Raw genomic sequence first — 23700 nt, 5'->3', positions numbered from 1 at the left:
CACACACACACACACACACGTAGCATACACACACAAACATCTACACACAAACACACACAAATGTCTACACACACACACATGCAAGCATGCAAACATAAACATCTACACACAAAAACACACATCTACACATGCACACATCTACACACGGATGCATGCCTACACACAAACACACACACACACACACACACACACACACACACACACACACACACACACACACACACACACACACACACACACACACACACAAACATCTACACACACTCATGTGTGCACTGTGCACCCTTCAAAGCTCATTGGAGTCCGATGTAACCCATAGCTTAAATTGATTCTTAAATATTATATATTAGTATATACATTAAATAGATAACAACTTATTTGATAATAAATACATTTACCATTTAATATATTAAAAGATCTAGAAAAGGTTTTTTTCACCATCCCTTTAATAACGTCAGTGCCCCTTTAAGACGCCTTTCTGTTCACAAGCCAAACTTGAATAACTGTTAAATAATTCAGACACAAAATCAGAGGAACCTGACAGTAAAACTAAAACTAAACTGTATAATTTAAATTATATTATTATTGGTCGTTTTCAATCTCAAGTCGAGAGTCCGTTTATACAACAACCATGCGTCTATCGAAAAACGAGTGCTGAAAGACTGTTTTGGTGAGTTTTTACCTAATTTATGAGTGCGATACAGCGAAAACCGTCACAACTAACTCAACTCAGTTTGGAATATGTTTACGTTTATTTATGTATGACTTTATGTTATATATTTTATGTTACAAAGGGAAACGTTTTTTGGTCTCTATTATTTTACGTTTATTAATTATTTTATGGTCGAGTGTCGGTTGTCAGTTTGTTACCATGTTGTTACCATGGTAATACAGTCTGCGGCAGGAGAAATAGCAGTCCTCCGCCATAGCCATGTAAAGCGAGAGAGAATTTCTATCGGTGATCGGTTGAACAGTGTTATTTATTTTATGTATGGCCTGTTGTGCAGGTCAGGTTTTTTGACACCCTGAAAAGATCCTAGAACCACGTCTGTGGTTCTAGGATGACAGCGCACACAAACGTAGGAATTCACTTGAACTGAACTTTGATGGCGAGCTTTCCCAACAACCCGAAGAGCCTACCCAACGGAATCCAAACAAACCAAATTATCTATACGGTTTGAACATTGGACATTGAACAATTGAATTTAGATATTGTTGGAAATATATGTTATAAATAATGTTTGTATACACATTTGTATACACAGTTGATAGATATTAGATTGTTGTTGTTTGTGTACACATTTGTTTACACAGATTGAATTTTACTTTTCATAATCACCTGTAAAAAGAAAATATATAGGAAAAGATCACAAACTAAAACAAAACAAATAGAACAAATATAGTTGTACAAACTATGTAATAGAACATTTATTTAATATATTTCATATTTATTTAGCAGAACAAATAGTTATACAAACTCTCTATGTAATAGAACATTTATTTAATATTTAATATATTTAATATTTATTTAGCAGAACAAATATAGTTGTACAAACTATGTAATAGAACATTTATTTAATATTTAATATATTTAATATTTATTTAGCAGAACAAATATAGTTGTACAAACTCTTTATGCAATAGAACATTTATTTAATATTTCATATATTTAATATTTATTTAGCAGAACAAATATAGTTGTACAAACTCTTTATGTAATAGAACATTTATTTAATATTTAATACCTGAACATATTCAAAAGGAAAAATGATCCTTAAAATATTATATTATTTATATCTATTTAATATTTAATCTTTTCTCAAGTAAACTGCCATATTTATTATTATAAACCCTGTCTCCAGTCATTAATTTCTATGTTTGATTTCACCACTCCCCACGAACCTAGGACTGGCCCAGTAGCGTAATTTTCTAGTTCTAAGCGACACAAGTGTTACACAAGCACACACACACACACACACACACACACACACACACACACACACACACACACACACACACACACACACACACACACACAAACATCTGCACACACTCATGTGTGCACTGTGCACCCTTCAAAGCTCATTGGAGTCCATCCTTCTTTAGACAAACAAACACAACTGCAGCGATAAATAAGTAAGTAAGGTGTTGCCGGCCGTATGGGGCCCAGGTGGGAGTGTTTCCCAGGGCCTTGGAGCAGATGGGGGGGGGGGGGGGGCTTTATTGGTGGACAGGCCTCTAGATCACAGAGAGTGACAGCCAGGGATACTCAGTCAGGCTCCAGTGGATTCCACAGGACCCTCCACTCATGGGACTCTGGGGAAGAGCTGCAAGTATTTTTAAACTCTGTACTTCAGGAAAGTAAAGTGAGTGTCAGTGTTTGTTTAAGAAAGAGAGAGCGGGAGAGAGAGCGACGGAGAGGTAGAGAGAGCGAGAGATAGAGAGCCAAAGTGCGTGAGTGCGTGAGGAAGAAAGGGAGAGATGGGGGAGAGAGGATTACGCGTACAGACATCCAACTACAAAGAGGGCAAAAGTGGGCAAGTGGGGGACACTCAATGCAAACAATAATGGATGGAAGGAAGATGAAGGAAAAGAAGACCATTAGGCAGAGATAGAAAGAGACAGAAAGCGAGAGAGTGAGAGAGACACACGCCCACACAGAGGGATCCGGCTGGGCGCAGAGGAGCGCTGCACTGTCAGGGAGATGGAGAGATAAAGGAAGTGTGATGGAATGATTTCAGAGGGAGGGCGCGGGCAGAATAAAAGGTAAGCACGGCGATGGAGGGAGATAAAAAAGGCGCGCGTGATAGAGCGGGCCGCCGCCGCCGCCGCCGCCGCCGCCGCCGCCGCCGCCGTCGTCGTCGTTCCAAGTGTTTAATACATCGGCCAGTAAAATATAAATGGCTCTGGCGCCCCGCCCGGATGCGACGTCAGCATGCAGACACGGTCAAACTTTAGTCTGAATCTCCCGGTTTGGCCCCCGTGGGGTCTTGTGCGCGGGACGCACAGTGTCCCCGCCCCGTGATAAACTAGGAAAAAGTCACTCTGAATCGTTTATCACACACCCAAGAAGAAGCTCGGCCGGTCGGCTGCTTTAGTCCCCCTGTTACGGCGGAGTCATGTGCTGGCAGCGTATACACCGGCCCCCGCCAAGATCTCCTCTCCATCTGGTGCATGGAGGGTGTGTGTGTGTGTGTGTGTGTGTGTGTGTGTGTGTGTGTGTGTGTGTGTGTACGTGAATGTATGTACGGTATGTCTGCTTGTGTGCTGTGCTTGTGTGTACGTGAATGTATGTGTGTCTGCTTGTGTGTGTGTGTGTGTGTGTGTGTGTGTGTGTGTGTGTGTGTGTGTGTGTGTGTGTACATGAATGTATGTATGTCTGCTTGCGTGCTGTGCTTGTGTGTACGTGAATGTATGTGTGTCTGCTTGTGTGTGTGTGTGTGTGTGTGTGTGTGTGTGTGTGTGTGTGTGTGTGTGTGTGTACATGAATGTATGTGTCTGCTGGCGTGCTGTGCTTGTGTGTACATGAATGTATGTGTGTCTGCTTGTGAGCGTGTATGTGTGTGCGCGAATGTCTGTGCGAGTGTGCGATGGCATGTGCGTGTGTGTCAGTTTTTAAAAATGAATACCACTGAGCCGTCGGTCTGTGCATGAACGCGTGCATATGTCCACGTTTGTGTTTTCATGAACCCTATCGTGTCAGATAGACGTTCGTCATGACAGCGAGGGTTTGAGTGCCACTCATCAAACGAAACATAGAAGCCTGAATGGAAGGAAAACATTTGAGTGCCATTTGAGTAACGATGGCTGCTTATTGTCCCTTAATATGCATGGCGATACACTCCTGTTAAAGATCACCATTTGTGTGGCACATGCAAGCCCTATGAGTCAAAAGGTCTAGGCCTTTACCAGTCATGCACAGTTGAATACATGCATTAAATAGCAGAAGTGCATTATCTGTTGGGATGTGTTTTTGTGAGTCTGAAACCCGAATCGCTCATATAGATGGATAGGAGGTATTTATTGTGTTATTATTGTGATGCGTACATATGGAAATATGGATGGATGGTTGGAAGGGTGATAGATGAAATGATGGATGGCTGTATGCTAGATAGCTGAAAAATGGATGGATAGATGATGGATTGATGGATTTGTTTTAAAATGTATATGTTGTGAAATTTTAACTGGAGTCCCTTTTCGTCCACCTCAGACTTACCTACATATATTTTGCAAAAGTTTCCCAGCCAACATAAAACATCACAGCACACAGCAGTAGCTTAGACAGACACAGTGGAACACACATTTCGGGAGGGCACAACAATTACATTTACACCTAGGGCACTTAGCAGAAGCTTTTATCCAAAGACACATTCATACAGAGTCAACCATGCAAGGCGACAGCCAACTTGTCAGGAGTAATTAGGAATCTTGCCCAGGGACACCTTAAGCAGCACTCAGCCCGGAGAAGCCTGGGGGATCGTACTCGCAACCTTCCGGTTACAAGTCAACTACCTCCTGAACGACATGCCGCCCCTAGGATGAATGAATGAATGAATGATGAAGGCGAGGTCGTGAAGCACTTTGAGCGGCCGCTGGTTGGAACAGCGCTATGTTAATGCGGTCCCTTTACCCTTTACACCTTGGACGGGCACTCCGCTCGGAGGAGCCCGGGGCAATCGAACTAGCAACCCCTCTGGTTACAAGTCCACCCGCGTCTACCACCTGAACTGAAACAAAACCCCGCCCGAGTCACACAGCGCGCCGGTACGCGGGTCACGGCCGTGCGGCGTCGGCGGCGGCGGCGGCGGCGGCAGCCCTTACGTTTGCAGAAGGGCTGGCGGCCCGACCAGGTGCCGTTGGGGAAGCAGATCCTCTCGGCGGAGCCGTACAGCGTGTGGCCCGCCGTGCAGGTGAAGCGCACCTTGCTGCGCACGTTGAAGTTGTTTCCCGCCTCCCGGGTGGAGTGGGCCGGCGTGCCGGGGTCCCCGCAGGCCCCGCCCGCGTTGCCTAGGGCGACAAAACACACACAACACACACACTGTGAGAACGGCGCGGAACACGGGAGGGAGATGGAGGGGGGGAGAGAGAGAGAGAGAGAGAGAGAGAGAGAGAGAGAGAGAGAGAGAGAGAGAGAGAGAGAGAGAGAGAGAGAGAGAGAGAGAGAGAGAGAGAGAGAGAGAGAGAGAGAGAGAGAGAGAGAGAGAGAGAGAGAGAGAGAGAGAGGACTTATACCTTTATGACAATGCGCTAGTGAACAGTTGTCTGCAGGCCACCTGGAGGGCCTTATACTTCTCCCTGCTTTGACAGTAAAGAACATCCGCCACCTGGGGAAATGGAGCTGTATGTGTGTGTCTTTTTGTGCGTGTGTGTGTGTGTGTGTGTGTGTGTGTGTGTGCATTTGTGTGTGTTCTTATTGTTTGTAATGATGTCTTAGTTTCTTTCTTTTTCTTGGGCCAAAGCTGAGCACCACAGCATGCGGCAAATGATTAAATACCACTAAGAATTAGAAACAATGCTACCTTCAGAGCGCATGGAGACAAAATGAAAAGGTTACCAATTACACTCTTGGTAACAATCAAGTGTTTTTTTATTGTTCACTGACCTCAATGACAGTGTGTGTGTGTGTGTGTTCACGTGGGTGGCTGATGAAACATATTCTATGAGCCAGTATGGATGTGTCTTCACAAAACAACTTGTTGTTTGTGCGAGAAAGACTGTATGTGTGGGTGTGTGTGCGTTCATGAGTGTATGCGTGCGAGTGTGCATATGCCTTTACTCAGCAAGAACACAGTTCAGATCAGTTCATAGTTTGTGAACCACCGGCGATGTCTGTTTGAGCGACATTGAGTGTATTGACTGTAGCATTACTTTTTGCAGATCCATTTGTGTGTGCGTGTGTGTGTGTGTGTACGTGTGGGTGTATGTGTTTGTGTGCGTGTGCGCGCGCGCGTGTGTGTGTGTGTGTGTGTCTACCAGTGGAGGCTTCTCCAGTGAGGAGAGGGAGGAAGATCCTCCTTAACATTGTTGAGAATAAAAAGTGTAGATTGCCCAGACTACTGTAATGAATTAATGCCCTTAAATATGACTACTTCAATGCCTTTGTATATGTAATGTTTGTATCGCGTCAACGTCTATTTACGAATAGGCTGGAGCCCTGGCTGCGCTATGAACCAATAAGAAGAAGTCCTGGCTGTGCTATGAACCAATAAGCAGGAGCCCTGGCTGTGGAGCAGCCCGGAGGGAGGGGTTATCCCCTCAAGTCTCTAGGCCATGACAATCAACAAACCCACTCAGTCTTATGCCTCGTTTCCACCGAGCGGTGCGGTTCAGTGCGGCTCGGTTCGCTTATATTGGAGTTTCCATCGCCAAAGGTTGGGCAAGGTCCCGAAATAAACGTGCTGAGCCTACCTATTTTTCGACACTCCTCCGTTGGGTTACCAAGCCGTCTGAAAGGGTGGCAAAAACGTGGAGCTACACATGCCGTTATTCTGAAATCACTTAAAAAATATCCTGTTTGGTATGACCAGGTCACTGATATCTTTGCAACACAAACAGCGAGGAGGATTGACTTGATCTATAAATAAAGTCCCTTAATCTTAATTGGCTTAACACCATGACCAACATTCTGAAACATCCTTTAACATCCAGATTTGCCTCAAACAATGTTAGGCTTACAGCCCATGTCAATAGTTGTGAAATTATGTTCTTGATGTTCTTTTAATTGCTTGTTACTCTGACCATTCTGTTTGATATTGTGGAAAGGATGTTAGTGAATGATTCAGAGCATGATGCATTTTAAATGGCATCACCTTTGTGTCTTAATTTTTCTTAAAACAATTGTAGCTGAAAATAAACATAGCCAAATTACAACCAATAGCTTCAGTCATTGAGGGCAAAAATAGGCCCAATGTTTTTTTTTGTATTTTTAGTTTTACAAATCAAGAGTAGGCCTGATTTGACTAATAGGCTTTGCATCCTTTCCTTCCGCCCTTGTAGTCCAATACATGCTGACCACCAGCTTTCAAAGTACGATGCTGCCACTGGTGGATTTGTATCAATTTTATTCACATAATTATCCCTCCCTGCTATTTTGTAGTTCACCAAAACACCCTGAAACAACTTCACAGACTTATGCCACCATACGCCACTAACAGTGCAAGCAGGCCAATGGCAACCAAGCGCGCAGTCCTTCCTCCCTCACTTTAAAAACCGCCAGCCGCCACTGGTGTGTACGTGTGTGTGTGTGTGTGTGTGTGTGTGTACGTGTGTGTGTGTGTGTGTGTGTAGGTGTGTGTGTACGTGTGTGTGTGTGTGTGTGTGTGTGTGTGTGTGTACGTGTGTGTGTGTGTGTGTGTGTGTTTGTGTGTGTACGTGTGTGTGTGTGTGTGTGTGTGTGTGTGTGTACGTGTGTGTGCGTGTGTGTGTGTGTGTGTGTGTACGTGTGTGTGTGTGTGTGTGTTTGTGTGTGTACGTGTGTGTACGTGTGTGTACGTGTGTGTACGTGTGTGTGTGTGTGTGTGTGTGTGTGCGCGTGCCTCACCGTGGCCCCACAGCACTTCATTAAGGTGAGTCAGCTCTGCTTCTCTCGCTGCCGTGAAAAACTATAATCTGGCTAATTGGGCGGTCCGTGGATCTGGTGCGAATGTGAATTAAAAGCTTGCTGGAGGACGGCCGCGGCCGCGCAAACTAAATAACAAGGCCTTCAGATCAGTCACGCTACACAAAGGATGCAGAGCGCCGGCGTGGTGGCGGCTAATGCCCTGCCACACACAATCACTAATAGGGAAAGCAAGGAGGGAAAAGCAAGCGAAACGAGCGCCTCGGACACCCACTGCTGCCAAGGTACACACGCACACGCACACACACACACACACACACACACAGAGACAGGCAGGCACACACACACACACACACACACACACACACACACACACAGAAAGGCATACATGAACGCACGCGCACACACACACACACACACACACACACACACACACACACACACACACACACACAGTCACATCCCCTTCACTGCCAACACAGGAGGACTCGGGATAGATTGCATTGCTATAAAAAGAGAAGAAAATGCATTAAACTGTTATTAATACAATGAAAGCTACGTGGGAGCCATCCATGTGCCAGCTGTTTTATATTTCTTGTCAGTCGGCCTAACCGATACAAAGACACTGCAAATGCAGTTTTCAATAAAATTATTGTTACGATCTTGACATTTCTGTGTCATTGATGAAGCTTTGTTCCACTGTGACTTATTAGTTACTGAATTGATGCGTCGCCTCTGTACACAAATACGGCCTGACAAATGCAAATGTATTCAGAGTGTAATAAGACCGCAGGGGATTGCCGCCCAGCAGTGCTCGTGTGCCGTACCAAGGTGGTGACACGTAATATCATGATAATAATTATTGTATCATCACCTTCATGCTGCATCGTGGTCTCTGCTCTCATCATCACTCCAGAACTCCGACCCACAACCCCCTCTAATGCACCGCGTCTTTTTAATAAAACCGAAAAACGCATTCCCCGTCCTCTGGGTGCTCATGGTAATGCCGGCTCTCTGTAATTCATGCCACCTCCGCTGTCGGCTGCAGTCCATTCCCATTAGCAAATGCACCGACAATGTAGTGTTTAAGAACTCTGTTACCGTGAGAGGCTTTATGGAGCCTCTCCTCAACCCCGGACCCCAGACTCGGCGGTCCAATGATTTGTTAGTTCAATTTCACAATCTAATGTACCCGTTTACTTTCACTCCTCTGAAAGAGTGGATCCTTATGCAGTGTATTCTGCGGCTCACGTCTACGGGGTACGCGGTGGCGGCACGCACCGCCTGAACGTACGCCTCGTACCGGGGGGCCGCCGTTTGATTCGTCGCGCGTGATTTGCGACTGGTGGGCACGGGCGCGACCGAACCCAACCGCGGCGACGGCGACGAGGGTGGAGGGGACAAACGAGGGGCCGTCGACGAGGAGAAGGGTCAACATCGCGTCCACAGACAAACGGCGGGGGGCCGTGAGAGCCGTTTCATAACGGCGACAGATGTGCGGCTGGAGAGTCGTTCAGCCGGTGAAATGGGGCCGGGCCGTAATGGTTGCCGTGGACAGCTGCTGGGGTCAGCGAATGTGGGAGACGTCCGTGAGTCAGACTGGGAAATTTTCAATCCCTGATGGACGTCATGGGCGTCGCACTCGCAGGCTCCTGCCCTTTTTGCGTCCAACTCCATCGAGATATTTAGGCCCAGTCCCATTTCTCTCCCCTTAACAAGAACACTTGAGTGCCCTTAGCTGCAAGTCAGCTCCCGAGCTGGCTAGTGTTCAAGGGTTGATTTTAAGGGAAAATAGGCACTCCCCCTTGCTCCCCTAAGTATTGGGACACCCTACCCCTTCACGGGAATGCGCAAAATCTAGGGTTAGGGCTCAAATCCAGGGGAAAGGGGGAGAATTGGGACAGGGCCTTAATGTCCACTGTTGTTTCAGGACATGGATGGAGTTGTTATTGTGTGTTACAAATCCATCTATTTTACCCCATGAGATCCACGTTGGAGGACAAATGCATCGAGGGAGATGGGACACACTTATGTGGTATGATATGTGGTATGATAGAGTGCAAGACAAGATGACAGATGAGTGAATGAAGATTCACTCAAAGAGGTGATTTTACTCAATGGCTTCATCACAATGACTGCTGAGACTTCGGCATCACTACTGAATAGATGGGAATAAAGAAGGCTGTGAAAATTGTACCAACAAATTAGTTTGAAGTCTGGTTAGGTAATCTATAAAGCAATCTATCCGACTCTATTGAAACATTGCTGTAGGTCTAAAACCTGACTCATAAACACTTTTGTTCCATTAAACGTTGAATGAATCAGACAAAGCAGTCTCTACGCAGTTCCGGCAGTTTTATACAAATCTGCGGTCAATGACGTTAAACGCCCCCTTTATAAACTTACCGCTTCGACAACAAACTTTTAATAAGCCGCATTCAACGAGAGAAAGCACTTGTTTGGCTACTCCATTTCAAGGAGTTCCCGAAGCAGTAAAACACTGTACACAGCCGTACACACCCTTTCACTCTGGCCTCGGGAGATAAGCCCGGAGTGAAAAGAGGCAAAAAGGGCTCGACAGCCAGCGGCGGGAATCAAACCAAATCAAGCGCGCGCCGTTGTCGTATGGGAGCAGAGCGCTACGTCTTCATCTGCCGCCGTGCCCGGAGGTGATAATGCCTCGCCGCTCCATTGACCGCTCCTTCCTGCGGGAGATGTAATTAGCCGACGCAGGGCTGCGCGACGCAACGTGTGAAGCCTATCCATCACTCCCCCCCGCCGCCACGGAATCAAAGAAAGGATAATGGCCGCCGCCGCCGCCGCCGATAGCGGGGGTTGACGTATGATGAGGGGTATCTGGCGCCGGGCCAACGTCGCCGCAGCAATTAGCGCTCATTAGCCAAACCCTGACGCGTCCAACGAGACCCTGGGGTACTTCCGCTAAACATTCTGGAATGTGCCATCTATTCTTACTAAATGACGCTCGTTAGCGTGGTTATATAGGTGGGTGTAGTACATGAAAGTAAGGGAATAAGAGTGTGTGTGTGAGTGACAGAGACAGAGAGAGAGAGAGTAAAGGGTAAAAGAGTGTGTGTGTGTGCGTTTGAATGTACAAAAGAGTGTGTGTGTGTGTGTGTGTGTGTGTGTGCGAGTGAACGTGCAAGAGGGAGTCTGCGTAGTTGTGTGCATAAGTGCCTGTGTGTGTGTGTGTGTGTGTGCGCGCGTGTGTGGGAGTGCTTGTGTGTGTGTGTGTGTGTGCCCACGTGTGCCCGCGTGTGCGTGTGTCTGTGTAAGACTGTGTGTGTGTGTGTGTGTGCGTGTGTGTGTGTGTGTGTGTGTGTGCGTGCGTGCGTGTGTGTGCGTGCGTGCGTGCGTTCACCTGAGCAGTGGGGCAGAGCCGAGCTCCAGTGTCCGTTGAGCTGACAGGTGAGGGAGGCGTCGCCCAGGAGCTGGCGCTCGCCCACGCATGAGTAGTGCACGGTGGAGCCCGCCGTGAACTTCTCCCCCACCATGACCCCCTGGGGTGGGGAGCCAGGGTGGCCACAGTCCACCTCTGAATGACAGAGACAGAGAGAGAGAGAGAGAGAGAGAGAAGAGAGAGAGATATGAGTTAGTTTTGCCTGGTTCCAGCCCGGCCCTCTCTTGGTCTGTGATTCAGGGTCTGGCATTGGTTGGTTGAGTGGTACTCTGCTCAGCATACACCGAACCATTCAAAGTCTCATACGCGTGGACATACAGTATGCTGACAGAATCCGTGTGACCAGAGTGAAACATTGAGTGAAGCCATTAACTGTATTTCTTTAAGTTGAGGGATTCTGCCATTATGAGGAAAACCTGAAGCTGTTTCGAGGAGAAAAAAACCCTGAAATAACAGCTCAAATATCGACCACAGAGAGCAAGGTCGCTCGCAAAATCTTTATCTGCTTGCTGATTGGCTTGGTGGACGCAAACCCCGCGCACTCTCCAAAATAGGCTCAGACAGAAAATACCCTTCAGGCTGAATGATGAAGTGAAACGAAAAACGAAATAGAGGATGATTATAAGGTAAGGGTTAGCTTAGCCTACGAAACATTGAACTGCCAAGCTCCTTGCGGATTTGCGTCGTGGGGAAGAAAAAAGTGACTGAAAGGGGCACAGTGCACTTACGTACACGTGACACTCCAAGCGTCTCCGCAAATTGCAAACCATGACAGGCAGGACAAGAGATTGGCACGTATGCTCTCTGCCCGCTATCAAGCCCCACCAGAGTCTTTTCACACACGTCTGTAGCAGTATATGTCTGTAATCGCCATGCAGATTGACAAACCACACAGAAACGCATACCGCCTCTCACGCATGGCGAGCTGTGCTGATATACTGTCCGCTCCCCAAAACCTCTCGCATCTTAAGTGTGAAGCTCTGGTATAATGTTATCACAGAAGATGGGAAGCGTCCTCATTATTGACATGGATGGAAACACAGAGGAGAGCTTGTTACCACCCCGAGTGTTGAAAACCTGATTTGCTTGTTGCTGCAATTTGTACTGGTGTATTCTACGAAGGCTTAGCCATTACTAAGCCTCAACTAAACTCAACACTTAATCAAGGGGAGTCATTAGAACCATGAGGATGGCCAGAAACAGCTCAAACGGATGGCGAACAAAACAGGATTAGAACGTACGACGCTTGTAAATGCAGGAAATTAAGTCTGAACATCGCCACTCCCTCCCATGCTGACGGAATCTCCTCCTGTTAAAGGCTTTTCCATGATTTGGGTGGCAAACAGAAATGTGAAACTGGCTAATTGCATGGAGGCAGGCAGATAAGCTGATGATAAATTAATCCAGGGATTCAAACCGATGGGTTATGTCTCCTATGGCTTTGGTTCTTAACCGTTTTTTGGGGTTAAGTCACACCTCCAGCACTAAGGCACACCAACTTAAAAGTTGCACAGCCAAGTCATAACCACTGTAAAATCATAACCTGGGTAAAATCATTACCAGGGTAAAATCATAACTAGGGAACAATCATCCCCAGGGTAAAATTATAACCTGGGGAAAATCATAACCAGGGTAAAATCATATCCAGGGTAAAATCATTACCTGGGTATAATATACACAATATTTCAAAACACAACTGTCAAAAAAGTATGACATGGTTCAAGGTGAACACAAATCAGCAATTGAATTATCAATCAATATGAAATGTAGCAAGAACTTGTGATATGGAGGAACCATTAATTAATTATGAAGCAAATCATACATAGAAATATTAACTCGTGTCAGGATTATGTGTTAAATCCCACATGATTTGTGGGCACACTGACTGGCCTAGGGTGGATTTAAATCCCACCGGGAAATCCCAAAATTTAGATTTCCTAATGATGACCTTGTTAAATACACTCTATCTTGATATTTGCTTCGGACCAAAAATGGTAAGGCTAGAATTTAAAGCACACCTCTGCTTAACAGAATTTTAATACCTCTGCACTACAATATAAATATTTTACTATTATAATATTAATAGCGCAAAATGATAATAGCTGTAGTATAATATTAGTGTAAAGGATAATAAACCCAACGGGTACTTGAGCGGTTCGGTCTGGCTGTGGGGGTATGAGACCAAAAAGCTTGGACAACACTGCATTAATCCACTGAACATGCAGGAAGACAGACAAGCAGACAGGCAGACGGACAGAAACACCTTGATCTGGGATCCATCATTCCTACTATGCTATTGCGGAATTAAGGGCAGATCCCTAAAAAGCCGAAGGGGCGGAGTTACGCCTTGTTTCCTGTTTTGTTACGGAGATATTCTACCACAGAGCGACATTTGACTTAGGGGATGACGCTTTCAGGGATTATAATGAAGTGTATTTATACAGTTAATTTGAAACCCTCAAAGCGACAGAATCGGTCGAAAACAAACAGGAAGCGAAAGCAACTGAAACGCCTGGGATTCGAGCTCGTCCGCCCTAAGATGTTAGTCATTCGCCTAAAGTCTGAAAAGTGAGACCAGAGGAACCATGATATCTGTCCCCAACAAGGACCTAGTGACGTCCTACAGAAGGTCCTCACCCAGGCACTCCGGCAGGGGCTTGTCCCAGTGGCCGGCCGGCTGGCAGGTGAGCACGGAGGAGCCGAACAGGTAGTAGCCCGGGTTGCAGTCGTAGAACACCACGCTCCCGAACGTGAAGTTCCCGTGCTCGATCTTGCTCTCCCGGATGGAGTTGGCCGGAATTCCCGGGTCTGTGCAGTTCACCACTTCGGGAAAAAGAAAAACACCGACACATACATCACGAGACACGTCATGAAATATTGAATGACCTAGAATTAATCTGAGAATAAATGACAGCGCCGCCGCTTTAATATTTCAGTGTGGCGAGGGGGATATTTCAGGGGCAAAGGTACCTGAAAGGTACTTTCAAATGGGCTCCGACCCCTTAACAGTCACGCCATCACTCCTGGTGCCTCGCCTCCCCCCCACACCCCTCATATAAAATCCAGCAGCATGGCAGTAACTGATTAAAAACAGGGGCACAAGCTATTGTTTATTCATGGCTCTGCGTCAAGTTACAAGGAGACTTTGGCATATTGTCTTCTTCCGATCATAATAACATTCTGTAACACCCTGGCTGTGGATGAGCCTTTCCAAATGATTACTGGATTAAGTCATTACTGTGCTTGTTGTTGCAGGGTGATATCTGAGCCCCGGCCTCTGTGAATGCTCCCTCCTTGGCCCTGTGTTCTTGCATTGTACTCCCTAGGCCATGCAGGCCCACCGAGGCTTGACATAATTGAACACAAGCAATACGTGTATTGTGTACAATTTAAAAATAAGGGGAGCGTTGACACAGCGTGCAGTTATGCACTATATATTTATAGATATTCACTCTGCATATGCATTATATGCAAACACAGCTCTCTGAATGCATACGAGAAGCTTCGAGAAGACAGTTCAAGTTCAGTTCAAAGTTTTGCCTTTCTTGGTGGCGGGCTGCTTTCTTGCTGGCTTTCCAAGGGATAAATTAGGTTGTGGATCAGCAAGTTCACAGTAATGAATAGTTGTATGGCAGTGTCGGGCCTCACATACTAATAGTTTCCATATCCCTGGTATTTGGATCGCATTTCCTTTGAAAGGCACCCTCCAGCATTCAAAACAAAACACTTTTTGTCGGAGCCATTTCAGTCATTTGCATGTGGAGTCTCAGCCAGCGAGTGTTTAAACGTGACTGACACCGGCGATAATGGCGACTAATGCATCATGTGGGGAGGCAAGGGGAGGCCTCTGGGCCATGAGTGACACACACAAGCACCCGTGATGGACACTGGGGCTGCCTGCACCGGTCCACAGAGCAGATGACGGGAGGCGGGGGGGGGGGGGAGGCAGACGAGGGTGAGATCCAGCTCAGAGCGACACCACAGCGAGTTCAGATCAATAATGCAAAATGCGTGGATGTGCAGATTAATGGAACATATTAGCGCTATAAATAGGTATGACGACAAATGCGCATATAGACGTGTTCCAGTCGCGTACTTATAGAGAAAAGCCCAGGCATTGTCAGGGTACTTAATGAGTTTTTCCCTTCATGTCCACGTATTAACTGTCAGACGTCTGTGGTGGAAGAAACACGTTGACGAGCTAATGTTAAGCGTGGCAGTCAGGGATTCATTATTGAACGTTAACACAACAGAGAATATGTTTACCGCTTCTATAAAAAAAAAGAGTGGAACAGCAACGTTTGTTAGTGCCATAATGTAGAGTGGCACACAAAAATGGTCGTAAAAACTAAATATTTTGAGGAAAACCAGTTAAAGTTCTGGCAGAGACCACCTCCATGTGTTACAGCTGATAGCAAACACAATGGAAACTGTTCCGTTGTGTTTGCAGGGTAATTGATTCTCTTTTTAGCCAAGTCGAATAGACACAACACAATCAGATTATTTTAAACTTTTTCGATAAGATAGTTTTTATAGTCAGTCAGTCCAGTCATATCCAAGTCCAAAATTTGCGATACATTGAGTAGTATTGAATCTGGATGCTGGACTTTTTGCGGTCGATCGGCCATGTCCATACTGGTATTGCCATATCCTACGGGCCCTGCACCAGTACAGATACAACTAGTCAAATAAATAGCATTGACCCTGCTGGTGCTGCTGCTAAAGACATAAATAGGCACTTGGCGCTTAAAAACAGTACTTAGTATTGTGTAGCGTCTTATCCAAGCAATCTTGGTTGTTTACGGGGAATTGGTTAACCTTGCCATTGTTACTACTTGGCACTTGTTTCTATGAATATCTTTACTCTACCGACAGCGATATATAGTTTTTTCTCTTTCTTTCGACAAATGTAGTAATCGTACATTTGTACGTTGGATAAGATCGTCTACTTAATGCCTCAATGCCTACTTAATACATGTAAATGTAAATAAGACCCACCTAATGTCCAAACTACAGAAACAGAAAGTTAGTTTCCCCTGCTAATGATGACACACACACACACTGTGTGTGCTGAAGGCTGGCACAGGGCTGCGGTTGTTATTGCTGCTATGTGTTTTAAATTATTTTCTGCTGGCCTTGTGGTCCCGGCGACTGGCAGCCTTCAGTGTGGCAGCTGACTGTTATGCGCTACGACGAGCCAGTGACTGTCAGTTCTGCCGGGGCTGCGGGCTGCCATCTCAGTTCGGGCCCCCCCCCCCGTCTACACTCAAATTGTCACCATACATCTGCTTGCTCGCTGATTTCGCCAGCCATTCAGACTTGACCGACACACTGCCGCCCACACCCCCTTCTCGGTGGCTTTCGCACCCACGGCACTGGGCAGGGACCCAGCGGTATGGTTGTGCCTGGCATGATGTGTACTGCGACAATGTAAATATTGCGACGTGAAAGGACTATTTTTGTAGGGTTGTGTCTTATGTGTGGCATAATATACCGTCAGCCTCATAGCATAATTGCATAAAAGTCATATTTTGGCCAAATTGCGATATCTAACTTAACTCTACTCTCCTAATACTGCTGATTCACTGTTCCTCATTGGCTACATCCTAAGCCAATCAGAGTGCTTTTGACATTCCATAATTACTATCTGCCTTTTTGATGCTAAATACAAGATGAAACTTAAAATATGACTTAGGAAATTATGCTAACGATTAGGCAAACTATATACTTTCTAAGTTCTACAGGGGTGTACGTTTCTGCCATTATTGAAATGGCTGTGGCGAAACTGAACAGAACATAGTTGAACCCACTGATAGGAAGATCCACTATAGTATAGACCTCTGTAGGATGGCACCACTCATTTTCCACACAGATAACAAGACGGCTTTGTTCCGAACAGAAGGCCTCGCTCTCTAGCGAGGTAGTATAGTTTGGAGGTGGTGTTTTTGATTGAAGTTACCTTCAAAGGTGTCTGGATCTAGGCTGACCTTCAGCCAGTATGGGCAGCAATGTGTATGGGCAGCAATGCATCACAAAGTCACGATTTCACCAATATAATGACAGTTGACATTTTGTCAGTTAAAACATGTATAACCACCTGTCCACCTGTCACCACCTGTCACCTGTCCACCATTTGGACTAACTGCTTATTTTCTTTAACCAGGATCTACGTGTCATCAGAGTTCCATGATTTGTTAAATAACTTACATTTATACACAAACTCCATGTTAAAAAACAAACTCGCCGTCGTTTTTTTCTCCTCGTCAGAGGAGTGGAGCGGGCACAAAGGATTGTGGGATATCTTGACCCCCTGAAAGGATGAGTCTTTTCTGCCCTCAAAACCTGCCCATCACGAGGCACCTCAGCAGGCGGCCATTCTGGTCAACATTTGATTGAGACAAGCCTTGATGCCTCCCTGCCTCCCAAAGCTGCCTGAAGCAGGCAGCACTACAGCTGTTTGGGAACCAGCCGTCCTCTGGCAGGAAGTCAAGTTTCAGCGAGCCTGATGATAAAAGCATCGCGGAGGCAGGGCCTCGCGGACCTTTTCCCCCGAACCGACTGTTTAGTCCCCTGTCCCTCCCCTACCTCTGCAGGTGGGGGGCTGCTGGCTCCACTGGCGGCTGGCCTGGCACTGGGCGGTGGAGGGGCCCTCCAGGGTGTAGCCCTTGTTGCAGGCGAAGCGCACCACGTCGTTGTAGTTGAAGCCCTCCCCGGTGGTCCGCCCGTAGATGGGGCTGCCCGGGTGGCCACAGGTGACCGCTGAGCCCGTGTGGACGAAAAAAAGGTGTAAACATAAAAAAAAAAAAAAAAGGAAATGTTCACACCAAGAAAAGGAAGGAGTTGGACAAAAAAGTGGAGGAGGACAGGAAGAGGGAATTGGTGTGTGGGATGTGTGTTAGGAATGAAAGACATACACAATATTGATTGTGAAAGGGAAATATATCTTTATTTGTGAAAAATGCATCAGAGAACACGGGCCACGGAGAATCGCGCGGTGATGAATTCGATCGGCGGATCAATAGACCGGAGGGACGTGGACAGCTTTTCATACCTTTCATAGGAATACCATTAGCATCTCATTGACCTTAGCAGGCGAGAAGGGGGAATGAAAGAGGCGTGATGGCCTCAGATAAGGCAGACGCATCGACTCGTCCGTAAGCTAATGGGAGATGGAGGAAGATAAGCGGTGGCTGGGGAGTGCCCGCTACAAACCCGCTAAACGCACACGCGCACGCAGGTCAATTCTCCACCGTGCACGCCTTGGTCCCAACATACTTTCCCCCCAATGTTAGCGATATCGTGCACCCTCCGCAATATCAATGATTAATGACGAGTTTAATAGCCCTAACGCATTTATAATGCACGCCCACTAATGCACAACATTTTTTTAACCATACATCTCCGTTTTATGGTTAAGCCAACCATAGCCACCCAGGTTAAGCGACGCAGGGACGTGGTGAGATGGAAGGGAGGGAGGGAGGGAGGAAGGGAGAGAATACTAGATAGTAATAATAAAGGAATGCTTTCGGGACGGGACGAGGGGGAGAGGGAGCCCTTACCGATGCAGGCCGGCAGCAGGCCCGACCAGTTGTGGTCCTGCTGGCAGATGCGCACCGAGGAGCCGATGAGCCGGAAGCCGGGGTTGCACTGGTAGACCACCGTGTCGCGGTAGCCGAAGTTCTCCCCGATCACCTGTCCGTTGACGATCCTCTCGGGGATGCCGCAGTGACCCGCTGTGTGCGCGGGGACCCACCGAGGAGGACGGAGATGAAGATAGGAGATGGAGAGAGACGTGCAGAACGACGATTGAATGGGAGGAAAAGGGCAGAAAGGAGAAGAAAGAAGATTAACGCAATAAAAAAAAAAAGGTGAAGAGAGCTCCGGCTTCAGCCATTATCAATTCCGGTTACGTTGAGATGGATTTCTTTGGAGGGCAGGCCCAAGAAAAATATAGTTTCAGGCGGGACAGTAATTGATTCTCCAGCCACGATGAAAAGCTTGGAAAGCATTTTTTTTTTTATTCCGAAGATGTTCATTTCATTTAATTTCTGAGAAAAAAAAAGCATGTCGGCTAAATGTCTTAACTCAACCCTCACCCTGACCTACAACGACTACATTCACATGCAACCATCTCGAGAAACACAGACAACGCCGCACGCCAGAACGAACAAACAAGCAAACAAACAAAACAGGAAACACGCCGGCCCACTTGCATATGTCCGCTCTGTACTAATTTAGATCCCTCATTTAGATGCAAGGGGCGTTTATGCCATGTTCTAAAAGTTCCCATAAATAAATCTGCCTCCCCTCCGCTCATCCATGTAATCGTATTACTTTCAGCTACGGTAAATCTCCGACACACCGGGGGAGGAGGAGCCGGGGCGATGCAGCCCGCCTCGAAAAGCCCCAGTGGCGGCGGCGACGGCAGAGTGCTGCAGTGTGATTTCCCTAATTCACTCCCCAGCACCAGAAGACTCAGCCTGGCCCTTTTTATTATCACCCCCGCAGGTTGACAGGCCGATGCCGGGAGATTACGCTGAGGCAAGGGATACTGGGCTAGGCTCGGCGGTTAACACTGCTGGTCATATCGCCGCCGCCCAGAGTGGTGTGTCTCCTCTTTAATGAACTGAGCTAATCTGGGGGGGGGGGGGGGGTGGCGTGGTGGAGCTCAGAGGAGGGAGTGGGGGTTAAAAAAAGGGGTTAAGATATTGACTAATGGAGCCACTGGAGATAGGGCTGCGTTTCTGCTGATGTGTGGGTTTGAATCCGGCTTGAACGATTCTATCTCTCATTCACTCTCTCTTCTTCCACCCTCTCTCTCGCTCTCTCTCGCTCTCTCTCCCTCCCTCCCTCCCTCCCCCCCTCAGATGCAGATGGGGGAACACTTCAGCGATGGGGTCTGCTACTGGCCGAGGGAAACCCTTGACTGCTCCTGATAGAAATTGGAATAGGCGACATAATTTCCTGTTGGAAGCGTTGGCCCACCATGGCCAGATGTGCAGATGCTCTGCCTCATCAGTTTGATGGGCCTCCCGTGGGGGCTGTAGGTTGACTGGGGTGTGTTTTAGGAATGGCTGCTATGGTTGGCTCTCATCATACTTTAATTGGCGTCGTGACAAGTATGGAAAGATTGGGTTATCATCTTTTTATGATATGGAATGATTAAGCATAGTTTACTGAAATTAAAACTGAAAAATGTATAGGGTGTTATATATAAAATATATATTTAATCTTTTTTAATAAAAAAAAGAATATATAGGCCTATATAAAAAGAAAATATATATTTATTTAATTTATCTGAATCAAAACATTTAAAGTAATATATATTTTATATATAATAATATATTTTTAGTTTTTCATTTCAGTAAACAATGCTTAATCCTGCTTTAAATTTAAATGTAAAGTATCGAGCCTAAGTTCTACTGTTAGTTACCTTGAATCTGTAAGCAGGCACAATCTATATTCACCCCTGATACTGTAGGGAATTGTATCGTAAGCGATTGCATTGACAGCAAGATAGTGACACAACCACAGAGCGACACAGAATGCAATCTGAACCAGTAGCCGCGCACCAATGTGTGGCCTTGCATTATAAATCCAGCTTATCATTCATCGCAATACAGCAAAACGTTTACGGTTTTACAAAAAGGCCTAGCTGCTATCAACTGGGCACTCACAGTTTAGTATTCTCCCATTGTGCCAAATGGGTGGAATCCACAACCGCAGTCCATGCATAGCCACAGACAGACGCCATTGCCACAGGCCGTAACACTTCCCAAAGTCACAGCCCACACAGAGCAAGAGAACCAATTATAACTGTCAACCCCCGGTCCCATCTCCGTCTAGAACCCACCCGGGACAGCTCCGGTGATGTGGGCTGGAATGGACAAATTGCACCGCGTCAAATCCGCTGGTGACCGCTGACCTGACTGGGGCTAGTCTGGGGGCGGGTGGCTGCGCTGGGACCTGGGATTGGGACTGGATGGGAGGGGGGGGGCAATGCCTCCATCATTGGTGGCATGTGGCTCAGGAGGTAGAGTGGGCTGGCTGGTAACCGGAAGGTTGCTAGTTTGATCCCCCGAGTGTTGAGGTGTTCCTGAGCAAGACGTCTCACCCTTACCGCTCCCGATGAGCTGGCTGTCGCCTTGCACGGTTCACACCGCCCCCGTCGGTGTGTGAATGTGAGTGCGTGCGCGGGGTGAATGTAAGGCGATAATTGTAATGCGCTTTGAGTGGCCACTGGGCAGCGAAGCGCTGTGTAAATGCAGTCCATTTACCATTCACCGTTTCTCCGTGCTTACCCAGACAGAGGGTCTCCATGCCGCTCCACAGCCCCGACAGCAGGCACTCGCGCACGGTGGAGCCGGTGAGGACGTAGCCCAGGCTGCAGCTGAAGATGGCCGAGGCTCCGAAGGTGTTCTGCGTGCCGATCTTCTTGCCGTTGGGCGGCGTGGGGAGGTCTCCGCATGAGATAACTGGTGACGGGTGGTGTGTGTGGTGGTGGTGGTGGTGGTGGTGGTCGGGGTGAGGGGGGTGGGAGGGAGGAGGGGAGAGAATAAAGGACACCGTCATGAAAAATAAACAGTCAACAAGGGCGTGGGTTGGACGGCTAACGCGGGGCAACAGGGCGCCGGTGCTGTTTCAAACCGGAGGGGGGACGGGGAGGAGGGGGCGTGTAATGACGGCGGTATTTTCCTTTGTCAAGATGGGTTTTTATCACGCGCGCTGCCGTTTCCCCTCACTATTTAGCGGGCCATTGGGCGGTTAAGCGTCCTGGGAAGAGTCGTCTCCATGGCGGTGTGTGTGTGTGTGTGCGACACGTCAAAGCTGTTATGTACCAAACCGGCATAAACAACACATGCGTCAGAAGCAGCCCGGTTCTGCGCGTAATGGAACGTCATCTGTCATTATGCAGCCTTTTTGGTTCAGGAATGGTACCTAATGTACTGTATACAGGCCTTCCGGTTGGATGCATGTTAAAAATTGTTATATACATTTTCACATCAGACCAAATCCGGTCGCTGAACAGACAAGTGACAAGGGCAGAATGAATGATTCAAAGACCTCCTTTTCCAAATGAAAAATTGATTTGTTCTGTGTGTGTGCACGTGTGACTGTGTGAGACTGTGTGTGTCACTGTGTGTGTCTGTGTGTGTGTGACTGTATAATTTCGCTGTATTTCTGTGGTTTTGTAAGGGCGCTGTGCATTCAAGTGCCATGTCTGAATACAATGATGCTGCCAACACAACACAAGTCACAGAAAGGGGCTTTGGATTTCTCTTTGTTTGTCACGCCAGTCATAATGTGTGCTCATCAGGAGGTCGCGAAAACAAAATAAACAGTGCAATCTGGCTTGATCAATAAAAGGTCTCAACGCACCTAGTCTCAGAGTGCTTTTTCAAGAAAAGAGAAGAGCGTTCAAAGACGACTCACTGCGACAGCGCGGCCTCTCGTTCCTCCAGCTCCACGCCCCATTGGCCAGGCACTGGATGTGGGCGGGACCAAGGCGGTAGTATCCAGGGTTGCAGGTGAAGATGATTTTGGTGCCGTACTCGTAGTGCGAGCCGTTGACGATCTTCCATTTCCCGTGGTCCAATGAGAACGAGCTGAGGCTGGGACACGTCATCACTGGAAGAGCGAACAAACGAAAAAGATAAAATGCATCAGTGAGACACATTCGCGAGGCGCACACACACATTTCGCTAATTAAAACCGTTATTCTTCCCCATTTTATATCTCTCTTGCCCAATCGGCATTCGGCATACACGCTGATCACATCCTCACATCCCGCAATGAGCGCTTGAGAGCTAATCCGCACATTAAAAATTAAACGCCGGCACGGTTTCCTTTCCCGAGCTGCTTGAGCACGACTTTCCCCCCCCCCCCCGACAACAAAATCGTCTTGATGATTAAGCGAAGGCTTGAAAGGCAGACGAGAGCCGGGAGCTGAATGTATTTTTCTCCTTAAGCGTTAGAGGAGCGTACAGTGGGAGAGACAGCGGGGTGTAGTGCCACCCCCCCGCCCCCCCGCCCCCCTCCTTCAAGAACCAGGGCTTTGGTTAACCACTTGTCACTGCGGCTGTCACACTACCCCTCCCCCGATGGAGACTGCTTAGGGGGGGCCGCTACTGTCACAGTTGTTCTTCGTCATCGCGCTCCTGTTTTTTTTTTCTTTTTTTTTATCGCTCTGCCACCAAATCCATCATTACCCTCGCCTACTGGTCATGGACACCGGGATTCATCCCTCTCTCTCTCTCTCTCTCTCTCTCGCCCACCCGTGCATCGAGAGCTCCCATCGTGCTTTGTCATCCTTGCCCCCCCCCCCTCCCTCCTACTGGTTGCAAATTGCGGTACTAGATACACCATGCTCTCTTTCTAGAAATAGAATTTGAATGTTTGGATTTCTCTCTCTGTCTCTCTCTCCCTGTCTCTCTCTCTGTCTCTCTGTCTCTCTCTGTCTCTCTCTCCCTGTCTCTCTCTCTCTCTCTCCCCCTCTCTCTCTCTCCCCCTCTTCAATTCTCTTGTTTAGCCTTTGTTTGAATTTAATTCATGCCTCTTCAGTTATCATGTCTCTCCCGCTCTTCCAAAGAAGTATCTTGTTGTGTTTGCTCCTCTGCCTCTTCACACTTTATTTCTATCACCATCTCCCCCCTCTCTCCCTCGAACACTCTGGCTATTCACGATTCGTCATATCCGGTGGAAATGCGCCATAACAGGACACTTG

The 23700-nt window shown here is 47.3% G+C and overlaps 1 protein-coding gene across 1 annotated transcript in view; it reads right to left on the bottom strand.

Annotated features, from left to right (window-relative positions):
- The window catches only part of LOC311351708 (CUB and sushi domain-containing protein 3-like), a gene marked incomplete at its 5' end in the record, with an annotated part of 223472 nt that overhangs the window by 27600 nt on the left and 172172 nt on the right, over positions 1-23700 (bottom strand). Inside the window, 8 exons of the mRNA XM_084471868.1 lie at positions 4631-4727; positions 4822-5007; positions 10938-11111; positions 13614-13799; positions 17562-17735; positions 18536-18709; positions 21278-21451; positions 22410-22604. Coding sequence (XP_084327994.1) covers positions 4631-4727; positions 4822-5007; positions 10938-11111; positions 13614-13799; positions 17562-17735; positions 18536-18709; positions 21278-21451; positions 22410-22604 — 1360 coding nt within the window. The remainder of the gene's footprint in view (positions 1-4630; positions 4728-4821; positions 5008-10937; positions 11112-13613; positions 13800-17561; positions 17736-18535; positions 18710-21277; positions 21452-22409; positions 22605-23700) is intronic.

This window comes from Micromesistius poutassou (genome assembly GCF_964030765.1).
Source record: "Micromesistius poutassou genome assembly, chromosome: 8".
Lineage (NCBI taxonomy): Eukaryota > Metazoa > Chordata > Actinopteri > Gadiformes > Gadidae > Micromesistius > Micromesistius poutassou.
The sequence above is the reverse complement of the archived record's forward strand: the minus strand, read 5'-3'. Positions and strand labels throughout refer to the sequence as shown.